Raw genomic sequence first — 12262 nt, 5'->3', positions numbered from 1 at the left:
CTGCCGGTTCTTAAACTGAACCAACTCCAAACCACTTCTAGCTCTTGAACTGGCTTGGTGGAAAAGGGGTAAAAACAGCCCAGTACTCACAAAACAAGAGCTGTTCATTCCCTTGCATCCCACTGTCAAATACTAACTGAGAGTTACTTTACATTCTCTGTACTACAGCCATGTCTCAGTGGCAATCATAACATTCATTTTGATCTAACAACTGTACTGAGTGCTAACAGTGAAACCCAACTCATGGCCATAATTCTAATCTTTCTGCCCTTTTCACTTTCCTTCTACCTCTGTGTCCCCCTTCCCAGTATCACTCTATAAAAAAAGACAAAAAAATCAGTGTGTGATCATGCTGTTGTATATTCTGTCATCACATCAGCAAATTGCCCAAAATCAAAAGACTAGGCGTGATAGTTATAACTTAAAGGATACCAAAAAACCAAACAGAATTTTAGATGCAGGTCCAATTGATGGCTTCAATGAGTGTGTGTACCATTCCTCTTGATTAGCATGTTGTTTATGAGCTAAGTGTTGACCAGGAGTTAATGAGCATGATGTGTCTGTTTCTCTGATTACCCAGCATCCTCATCAACCCAGGAAACCATGTCAAGATGCAGGAGGGAACACTGGGATTCTTTATTGCCAGTGATGCCAAAGAAGTAAAAAGGTAATCCGGGCCATCCAGGTGTAAAACTGACCCTTTATTAGCTTTAATCGTTGTGGTTTATGTGGTAAACATTTTTACTGTCACTTTTTTAGAGCATTTTTCTACTGCAAAGCTTGTCATGATGACATCACAGACCCTAAGCGGATAAAGAAGTGCGGCTGCAAACGACGTGAGTAGCTGTCCCTCTTTTGGCCCCATCGACTCCCTTTGTCCCCTTCCTCTCTCTCCAGAATCTGTCTGTGGATCTGTGTCCCATTATACTTGAGGGTTGACAGGTTTTACGCTGAATTTGTACCTTTTATTGTACCATTGTTTTTCCTACTGTGGCACTGTGTTTTTAAAGGAAATTTATGATGTCACCATTGTACACATAGGAAAATGTTTTGTTATGGGTCCCATTTGAGCTTCCATAACATCCATAATGGTATAAACATTGGTCAGTATCTGATTTATCTTTTTTGTTAAATAAGAGGTATTCTCATTTTTGAATACTTTTTTCTTTTGATTTAATCATTTATAAATACAATTTTATCAACAAAAACTTTAAATGGAAGTGAATGAAACACACAGGAGTAAAATCATTTGCCATTTTATTTCCCATGTGTGCAAAAAAAGTTAACACAGAGTTATAGATTGAAAGAAGTACACTTAATTTTTTCTTTTTAAACTTTATCTTTTTTTCCCCCAGAAAACCAATGACCAGTTCTAAATTTGAGCAGATATGACCTAAAGCATCATGCTCTTTTCTAACACGTAAAATGTATTAATCCTATAAAGGCTTGCCACACACCAGAAGATTTTTAAATTTGTACTGAATACGAAAAGATGGGGGACTCTGGACACAAGGACAGTTTCATCTGATTTAAAAGTCATAATCCTCCAAACCTGCAAACTAAACAATTTGGGCAGACTAGATCTAACTTGACTTCAGAAGAAAGAGAAATATGTAGGACGATAGACTTCCTCAGCTGGCTGTCCTGATGTGCATTCTGTTTTTCAGTGAAAAATAAAAAAAAGAAGAGGTAGCTGTGTATGTATTAGGGATCTGAGTGTAGTGTTAGAGGTATTGAGTGTAGATTGATTACATATGTTTTTATCTTTTTTGACTGTAGCATCAGGCTGCAATGTAAGAAAGAAGTGAAGGGTGTCTGAATACTTTCTGAAAGCACAGTACATATCAGTCATCTCTGGTAAAAATGATTCAGGATAAGGGAGGCTCTGACTTGACTAGGAACAGCAAAAAAAAAAAAAAAAAAAAAAAAAAAGTCTCAGGTTTGCTTGGTGGCATCACGGTTGTGTCTGTAAGCCCTGTACAGAGGCTGCTGTCTTGAAGAAGATGTGGGTAGCCTGGGTTTGATTCTGATCTGTGGCTCCTGCCCTTTATGTCCACTGTCCTAAATCTGGAAAGGAGGTATAAGCCAAAAAATAAAAATCTTTAAAAAAAAATGGGCTTAAAATTATCTAGTGTGTGGCCAGTCTAAGAAGCTTTAAGGTCATAGACATGTATTGAATAGTTGTCTTCATTGTTAAATGTTAGACATTTCACACTATACTAAATGGCCCTGTCAAATCAATATTTTTCCCCCTTTTTAATGCAAACATAACATCACAATTAAGGCAGGAGCAGCACATAAATATAACTGACCTATGTAGAAAAGTCACTTGTCAGGACATGTTAGCCACTGGATAAATAATTTAGGTGAATATCCCATCTCTCCACTAAAGGTCACAGACAATTACAGTAAGCATCCTGATTCTGACAAAGCTTGGTTTTAGAATACATTACCGTCTTTTGTCAGTGCCATTTCAATTATTCAGACAATGGTTTGCTTCCCCAGCTCAATGGAATCAAAAGCCTTTCACGCTGTGGTTTCATTTAAATTAACTGTTTATCTCTCTTTGCTTTCTTAATATCCTCATGTCCCAGACTTTCGTGATGGACATGACGTTATGTTTTGTCTTATTACAGTTGTTGCAAACAAGAGAGTTGCATTTAGAAAGCTGACAGTTCCATTACTGTAATGGAAGTGTGTCCTACAGTGTGTTCTGTTCTATCATGTTTTGTTCTCTTCTGTTGTTTTTCCCATGTTTCTTTATGACCAGTGACACACTTTTGATGTATTTCCTTCCCTGCTGCCATTGGAAAACACCACTTAATTTTAACTACTCACTGGTAGTGATTTATTGTGAGTAAAAGGAAATGGGTGTACAATTACCCAGAGTGCAGTGCAAGTGTTTTTTTCCTCTTCAGCAAATAGTATACTGTATCTATGTTGCATGTACCAGTGTAGCTTCTGCATCCTTCTCCTCGCCACTCATTTCTACACTGTTCTCAGACCAGACCAGACCAAAACAGCAGAAATCAAACTCCCTCCAGCATCAGTCCTTCAGTCAGCTGGTTCTAGTTGGAAAGGACAATTAAATAGACTGTGACTTAATCGGATGTGGCCGATGAGGTCTGCAGTTTTTCCTCTCTATTTGGTCATCAAACCAAACTCATATTTGGCATTTGGAAGGCAATCTGCTGCAAGCCCTATGTCATTGCCCTTGATTAACCTCCTTATAGTGTCATGATCCATGAAAGTACAGAAGAAAAGTAATACAAATCTGAGATGTCGTACAGTAATCAAAGATTTAGAAAAGCTAACACAAGGAAAAGCAAATGAACAAGAACCACTGAGATTTAAAGGATCTGCTCTCTGTCAAAGGAAGTTCTGTGTGTGGCTGTACTTTCAGAGAGCAGTAAACGTCCTTGTGGGACGTCCTCCAAATTCTAACAAGCTAGGTTGCCAAAACACAATCAAAACAATCTGGCCCCCCCCCCGCTCCATTCATCTGTGATCTCAGACCCTTTTTAAACTCATTGCCTTCTCAGACTGAGGTAACAGAGACCCTTAGTTCCTTGAAGAGTTGAAATGTCACCACGCCAGTCTTGTGCATTTCAAATCAGGACAGTCGTTAGGCCCTTTTTGTTGTACTCTTTGCATTGGATGAAAAGTCCACTAGCATTATGGAGTTGAAATTGTCATAGCATTAGAGTGCCACCAGATGGCGGCGTCATGCCAGAGTCATGTTTAAAAAATACAACATTAAATGGAGATGTCTGTAGAGGAACCCAAGTCCTCTGAAACCTGTTCAGCAAAAATGCAAGGACCAAAACAGACTGTCTGTGTACTGGAAAAAAAACTTGAACAATCCATCATCCTGACTACACTTTTGTTATTTTGTGGCTCTTATTGGTTATTATTTACAGCATGTTGTTGAGGGGTGTGTGTTTCTCCACAAAGTTTGCCTATAAAAGGAAAAAAGCATTTGTCTTCTGCACTCTTTTCTTCCTCCATCGCTCAAAGTTCAGCTCTTGAGCTACTGTAACAGTATCATTTCTCCTTGCACTCTTGCTGAATAAGGAATTTTTAGGATGATCTATCACAATGGTGCTTTCTTTGGGACATCCTTTGTATTCAACATAGTGCCCTGATAGCTTCTGTTTGAGTATGTGGCGTCTTGGTGGATTATAGGAGATGGTGACTGATAAAACCCATGCAGACAGTTTATCAGGGCCACCGTCATGTTGAATCATCCATCAGGAATGCCCTGAAATGGACACCTTATAAATCTAGGCAAGAATCTGGGTATTTGTGAAGTCAGAAGTCAAAGACATTGTCAGTGTGTGTGCGTGTGTGCGTCTCGTGTTTTCCATTACTCCCCCTCCACCTGTTAATGATCAACAACCTAACATACATATACTGTGGTCCAAATGCCTAAGCAAAAACTCTGAAGTATGAAATTTCAGCATGAAGTGATAGCTTCGCTGCACTTGTCTGCCATGCCTCCAAAACTGTTTCAATACTGTGAACAGTTATCTATGTACTTTTCCATGTTGCTGAGACCAAAAACACATTTTGTGCATGATCATAAGGCACATGTGCATGCTGCAGGATACAACAGTCCCTTATTCCTACATCCCAAATGTTATTCTTTAATTCTTTCCTCAGCTAGAATCAAAAGCTTATTACTTCCTACAAAATCTTATTTCCCATTGTGACTCAGAGTCAAAGATGCTGAAAGTGACTCTGTAAAGGTGCAAGACAGTATCAGTCTGCTGTGTGTTTACACCTTGGCAATGAGGGAATGGGGACCAGGGACTGTTTCTGCCCAGAGTCACAGCAATCTAGATGTGCTACTCTGGAGACGTTCACTCCTGCTTCCCCTGGGGTTCAAAGCTTCACAAACAAACACGTGTACACATAACAGAAATTTGCTGCTCAAGGTTTTTGACTGCAAATTGATGAGAAATAAAGGAGGAATTTTTATATTATTATGCTTTCATATTCAACAACCAGAAATGAAAATAAACATCTGTGAAATGCTAAGTCATAACAGTAATCATTGAATTTTTATCTTGACTTGTAAATGCACAATTGCAGTAAGATGCACAGTCATTTACGCACACCCTTGTCACTTCATGAGGTACACCTCTACTGCTCATTCACACAAATGTCTAATAAGTCAATTACATGGCAATATATTATTTAAACATGAAAACATGATCAAGGCAATCTGCGGAAGTTCAAACTGAGCATAAGAATGGGGAAGAAAGGTGATTTAAATGACCTGGAATGTGCTGTGGTTGTTCTTGGTCTTGCAGGCTTTTTTCAAATTCTGCCCCTAACACTTGAATGTAGTAGGAGAAATTAATACTCATCAGGTCAGGCAGCATTTTTCACTCTTGTATTGGTTTTGGTGAGCCTTTGTGAATAGTAGCCTCCTGTTCTTAGCTGACAGGTGTGACACCTGGACTGGTTTTCTGCTGTTGTAGCTCATCTGCTTCAAGGTTTGAAGTGTTGTCTATTGTTGATGATCTACCAGCTACCTTGATTGTTAGCAGTAGTTATTAGAGCTATTGTTGTCTTTCTATGAGCTAGAACTAGTTGGAGTATTCTCCTCTGACTGTAGCCACCAACAATGTAATTTAACCCAGAGAACTTCTGCTCACTGGATAGTTTCTCTTTTTTCACCTTTCTCTGTAAACCATAAAGATGGTTGTGCATGATAACACAGTAGATCAGCAGTTTGTCAAATAATCAGACTAGCCCAACTTGCACCAACAGCCATGGCACGTCCAGAATCACTTAAAACCCCTTTCTTTTATATTCTGATGTTTGGTTTGAACTTTAGCAGATTGTCTTGACCATGTCTACATGCCACTGGTTGCAGGCATGGGATTGGCTGATTAGAAATGTGTGTGAATGTCATTTTAACAGGTAGTAAATAGGTGTATAATGTTGTCCGTGATTGTATATTAATGGTACACATGGAACAGTGTGATAAAAGGTTACAGTCGTTCGAGTAATAAAATTACAGTAATTTTAAATACAGGGTAATAATTAAAGTTTGTTAGTGTTTGCCAACATAAGTCACCATACTGATCATATCAAACAATGCAAAGCTTAAATCCCCTGAATTCAGGGAGCTTTTTATTACTGATGAGTTTACTTTTCTATCTATTTGAGAGGATCTGCCTTTAAAGAATCTGAGAGAATATCAAGCACATACTGATTTTGCAAACATGCACATTAGAGTGAAGCTTCCCCTGGGGAGTGGTGCAGTGAAACAGCAAGTCTTAATCTACAATAGCATGAATTGGCCAGTCTAGCCAGTAGAATAGTGTGATGCCTTGGACAGAGCCGCTACAGCTGCATGATGGGATACAGGTACGTGATCCACTCCTTTAGCCAAATGGATAGAGGATGTACAAATGTATGAAACATTGTATGAGGTTTGCTGCTGAAGACATTGCTCATGCCTCCTGAATGCCAGCCTTATTTCTCCCTTTCCTCCTCACCCCTCTTTCCCCTTGTTATATTTTTGCCTTTTGACTTGTAACAGCCTTAGCACACAGCTTGACCTCTCGAGACTGTGATAGTATATGATTATAAAAAAATACACTTCTTATAATATTATATCGTCCAAACTTAAGTGTTTTTAAGCAAGAAATATGAAAAATATAATTGGATTTTGAAGTAAATCTCTGCGCATTAAGTGTTTTTTTATTAAATCTGGGGTTCAAGACTGTGAAAGCAGGTGTCTAAGGCTTGCACTTTCTGATGAAGTTACCTTCCGACTTCCCCTGGATGAATATTTCTCCTTTTGCCATTAACCTGCTGCTTTTCCTCTCCTCTCATCCCAAAACATGACTGTAGCCAAGATGTCCGTCTACAAACGAATGAAACTGGCATGTTGTTTTGATTGCGGCCGTTCAGAGCAAGACTGCTCTTGCATGTCAGGCAGTGTACATAGTAACATGGACACCCTTCAGAGGGCCTATCCACTTTCCTCTGTCTCTGTTCATGATTGCGCAACCACTTTACGTGCCTGTAAGTTACACCGCCCAACACATGCTGTTACATGTCTGTGGTGTGTGCTCCGTGTATTGTACCATGCAAAGGGACCGTCCGTACCTGTATGTGTATCCGTATTGTTGTCTGTGATGTGATTCGTTTACTGTGACTCCATAGTTTGTTTAACTGTGGATTTTGTGAATTAATTTATTTTTCAAACAATTTTTTCTCAGTGACTTACTGCTTTTGTTTCTATCAGTCTATCATTCAAGCAGTACAGTGAACTTCTACCTTTTATCTACATTTCTATGTCTCTCTTTCTCTCGATCTCTCTCCAGTTCTTAGGTTTATCCATTCCTTATCTCCTTATTGATTTGATTTACTGTTATCTTCATCTTTTAATTTCTCATGTTCACTGACGCCGTTAGTGTGATTTCATGTGTGTAATGTGTGGTGGGTAAGTGGTGGTGTGACTCTGTGGTGCTGCCGTACTGTACAGTACTGTAGGTGTTAGACATGTGGCTACCGCATGCTGCATCAATCATGCAGTTTTGTAATACAATTAAATTTTGGATTTGGATTGTTTTAAACTGTTGAAGGTAAGATTTTTTTATATACAGAAATGCAAATTGGTATCTTGTATTGTTACAGTGTTTTTTAATGATGTGATTTACTTTTACTTTGAGGGCCCTTACTGTACAACCTTCTGAGTTAATCTGTTTTCATTTTGTACTTATTTCTGTTAAAGCAGCTTTGCCTCTCTTTGTCTGTTCTTTTAGATTGGACCTTAACAAGAAAAGTTTTAAAAACACTGAAGGAGAAAATCACACATCTAAATAGGGAAATCGAACCATCTAATTTAACATTATCAATAAGGAGCAGTACACTGAAATTAAAACATTTCTAATGCTGACACAAAGCAACTATTAACTAATGACAGACAGTGAAATACCCTTTTTGTGAGGAAATCACTTTGAAAGAAAGGGTAGAAAGCAAGGAAGTAACATTTTTCCCCTCAAATGATACATTATATCCTCAATATTTCTTGCTCTGCTGATCATAATGGGTTTTGTCCGAGATGTTTTTGTGGTCTTTAACAGTTTGCAGTACATCTGGAAAAGAAGCAATGGGAGGAAAAGTAAATGTAAAATGGCAGGGTTCCTGCAGACCCTTGAAATTCTTAAATAAAGTCTTAAATTGTACTTTTGAAATTTAAGACCTTGAATGTTTAAAATGCCTGATTTATACCAGTGAGAGATCTTTAATTTTAGAAGGCACTTTAACAAAGACAAATTCTTATCTAATCTTAATTTTCTAGCCAACCTTATAGGATTTTAAACATCTTCTCCCACAAATTGTTGCATAAATATTCTCTAGAATACAGGGAATTCAGTGTTGGATGTTCTTAATTTCCCAGAGGAGGACCCCAGGCCCCTCTCTGATTTTATCTGACTCATTGTAATCAAATACACCCTGTTCTGTTGGAGAAGACTAGTTCAGTTCTCTAACCTCTGGGCTCGGTTGCCAACCCAAAAATCCTTTCTGCGTCTTGATAGTTAAACTGTTTAGATCATCTTAGTTCACCTGCTAAAATGTGTTAAGTTAAATATACTGCCTGTTAATGGAATAGAGACGTTAACTGTTGGCATTTATGACCAACACATTTCAGTAACATTTGGCAGTTCATAAACAGCTCATTAAATCAGAAAATTCAGTCCTGGTCCGCTGTACCTTTTTGACCATTTACTTTGGAAAAAGTGGTCTTAATTTTTCTCATTTCAGGTCTTAAAAAGTCTTAGATTTGATTTTCAATAGCATGTAAGAACCCTGAAATGGGCAGGAGTGATTTTGAAATGCAGCAAAGAGGACAAGAAACTTGATAAAGAAAAAGAAAGAGGAACAGAGTAAAAAAAGGACTACAAAATGGTAATGTTGGCACGATAAAGACAGGCAGGATAAAAAAAAAGCTCCTGGAAGATCCCTCTCCTTTCTCTTTTTAGTGGTTGGGAAATACTAAATTGTGTGTCAATTAGACATGGCAGCAGTAGGACTCCCTATCAAAGCGTGGGGTTCAGACATACAGATCTGATTTCCTTCTCAACATTCTCCCACCGTCTGCCGACTCAGCCTAGATTAGTGTCAAACATGCCATGATGAGTTTGGCTTGGCCTCTTGTAGTTCAGCCTGCGCTGATATCCCTCGGTACCAATTACTGGCCATTACATGGTTACTGATCTCACTTCTCCCTCAACCCCCCGTAGGATTTCAGGGAAAGCCTCCTCTGTCTTAGATTTCTTTCCCTTTTTAACTCTGACTTTGTCTGAACAAAGTGAGTTTAGTGGAGGAGTGCATTGGGCTTTGTCAGTCAGGGATTGTAGGATTTCCTCTCCCTGTTTCCCGTCTTTTTTCCACCAAACTAGGAGGATAAGACATCTTTGTCCATGATGACTTCATGCCCTTGTACATCTGAACCAGATTTTTCAAGACGTGGTGCTTAGATAATTGATTCCTTGATAGGAGTCTTTGGTTTAATATATCCTGTGTTTTGATGCGAGACCACACACATACACTGGGGGAACCCAAACACTTTATATGATGCACACATAAAGCTCTGAATTGCTCTGCAAACTTTATGACACAACATTTAAATAATGGCTTTTTGTCAATTTAGGGTTATAGGGCTTCTTTTGACATAATGTGTATGCAATCGACATAAATGCAGTCCTCTGTTAATTTAGATCATGTGAAACTGTGCTGTCTGTTTGTATGTTATTGGAATTGAAATAGGCCACATTTGAGCTCCCAATAGAGCTGAATCATTTGGTGTAAACATGGTAAAGAGGTAAGAAATTGAACATTAGGAAGTTTATCCAACTTGTGCTTAGTATGAAGTACAATAGACTAGGTTTGAGATCTTGATTGTGTGTTTGGATTTTTGTCTTCAACAATTTAAACTTTGAAATACAACCTTTTAGGTAATTCTGAGTAGTTCAGTTGAATCTGAGGTTTATTTTCGGTTTGTATGTTAGTGTCATATTATCATCGTGGTGACCGGAACATGAGCATAGGCAGCCAACTTCCCTTTGGTGAGAGACAGTAGAGACGTGACAGTTTTTATATAATACAGACTTCGAGGTAGCTGGGTTACAGACAATGGTTGGATATCCTGGGCTTGGGGGATGCTTTTGGCTAGTCCGTGGCCTTCTGGGCTCTGCGTGTGTGCGTGCATGCCTGTATCTCGTGTGTGCAACAACATGCACTTCTCTCTCTCTGTCTGTGCATGTGTGTGCATCTGCATCTCATTGCTGGGGACCTTATTTATCCTGACACAGAAATTATGTTTGCATTTTCATTTTCCCAGCCCTGCTGGTCCGTCACCAAACTTGCCCTGACAGCTCCTGTCCACCAGGCAGGCTTGGTTCCACCCCCCACTACCCCCTACCCTCTGTCCTATGCCGCCTCGCTACGCCCCAAATGCTAGCCAGTTAGTCTGTTGCCTCTGCGATGCAGGCAGATTGCTAGAGACAGATGCCAGGGCCACTGAGGGTCCCTGTTGGAGGATCTGTGTCATAGGCCAGCCCTGGGCCCTCACTGTGACCTTTCCTGCTGGAAGAGACTCTGGAAAAGAGTTGGAGTGTCAGCAGCTCAGAGCTCAGTTCAAGTGCCCACTGTACCAGTACTTTAATGGGTCCTCAGAACCTCCTCAGTGAAGTTCAGAAACTGTTAACACAAGGTGATAAATGTTGCGAACACAGATAAAGATCTGGTTATAAGAGTTAGCCAGATTTTTTCCTTTCACAGTGATAATTTACCATGTCCTCGGCTTAAGATGAAGTTTTGTTGAAGCTTAAAACCAAGACTGATTGAATGAGGCATGGTAACCAGGTGTGGGTATTTGTGGAGGGGTCTGTGTGTTTGTATTTGACATTATTTGAAAACCAATGAAATTGTTAATCACAGAAAATAGAGCCAGCCTAGAGATTTCAAATTGTTGCATTGAACCCATGTTTAAAAAAATCCAGTGTTACAGTCTCAGCTGGACTGCATGCAAAGAGCAAGTCTCTATACACTTGTGCTCTGTTAGTGCTCCTGTTTTGTTAGCGATTGTCTGCTGTCTGTGTTTTGGACGTCTACATGCTCTCTAAGTCTTTGTTTCCCATGGTGGCTTATTAGTTCTGTCTTCAAACGTTGCAGTGTTCATCACATTTAAGTCAAAATGTTAAAAGTTAAGGCATTTTTTAGTGAGAAACTTAAATAATATCAAAACTATAAAACTAAGAAAATAGATATTTAAAAAGTTGAATAAAATCAGTCTGTCATCACGTCTCATTTGACATTTTCCTTAAAGCATGGCTCAATCTGTGAATGGACATTTTATTTCATCCCTCAGTCTGCCTTTTTGTGCCATCAACCTTCAGTCATCACACCCACTACTTTCTTTATCATTTGATTTTTTTCTATTATTTTGTCTGTGACCTCATTACACTACTTCATTATAGTTACATTTTATTTAATACCCATCTATCGCTCTTATGTTGATGTCTCTATTTCCTAATGTGCCTGTTTCATTACATCCTTTCTCCCTCTGTGTGACCGGCCACTTGTCTTTGCATTCTCCTCAGCCAAATATAAGTATAATGGATATGTCAGATCACGTAAGTGTGTCTCTCTGTCCTTCTCCATTCTGCTCCAACTCAATGTTTAGACTGTAGACCCCTCACTCTGTCATGTAACATAATCAGTACTGATGCTTTGCTTTAGTTTTGCTTTGTTGTTCCTATCCCTTTAGCACATTGTGATGTTGCCTTGTGTCTTATACAGAGACAAAGTGAACTCACAGTTTAACCAGTTTAAAACAAATCTTTAACTCATTTAGACTGTTTATTCCAACTCAGCTGTCATTAAATAAATTCTATCTTTGTTGACAGGAAATAGAAATATTAATTTCCTGAATTAAGTAGAAATTGAAACTAAATAACTTTGTGTTTGATAATGCCTTGTAGTTCCATGAACTATTCTTTTTGTATTGTGCTGCATGTAGCAGCAGATGGCGCTACAACACCAGGGAACAGTGGAAGTCAGAAAGAGGCTGGCGTTCGGTTCAAAGCTGATTGCAATTTAGGTAAATCTTTGATAAATAATTGTGAAATGCATTACTATTTAATGCTTAAGATTGCATTTTAGTTTTGAAATGCTATATGTCACCTCTAACTTTTTATTTGTATATTTTGTATTCAATGTATTTGTTCTTATG

The 12262-nt window shown here is 38.8% G+C and overlaps 1 protein-coding gene across 14 annotated transcripts in view; it reads left to right on the top strand.

Annotated features, from left to right (window-relative positions):
* kcnma1a (potassium large conductance calcium-activated channel, subfamily M, alpha member 1a) overlaps nt 1-12262 on the top strand; it is a 237967-nt gene that overhangs the window by 191730 nt on the left and 33975 nt on the right. For 4 of the 14 annotated variants that reach the window (XM_041790162.1, XM_041790159.1, XM_041790168.1 and 1 more), the window contains exons 17-19: nt 581-667; nt 760-836; nt 2845-2853. In XM_041790162.1, coding sequence (XP_041646096.1) covers nt 581-667; nt 760-836; nt 2845-2853 — 173 coding nt within the window. Of the gene's footprint in view, nt 1-580; nt 668-759; nt 837-2844; nt 2854-6870; nt 7045-11630; nt 11664-12049; nt 12131-12262 lie in introns of all 14 variants that reach the window. The other 10 variants (XM_041790164.1, XM_041790160.1, XM_041790169.1 and 7 more) reach the window with 5 other exon arrangements.

Source organism: Cheilinus undulatus, linkage group 6, assembly GCF_018320785.1.
Source record: "Cheilinus undulatus linkage group 6, ASM1832078v1, whole genome shotgun sequence".
Classification (NCBI taxonomy): domain Eukaryota; kingdom Metazoa; phylum Chordata; class Actinopteri; order Labriformes; family Labridae; genus Cheilinus; species Cheilinus undulatus.
This window is presented reverse-complemented; position numbering and strand designations above follow the sequence as displayed.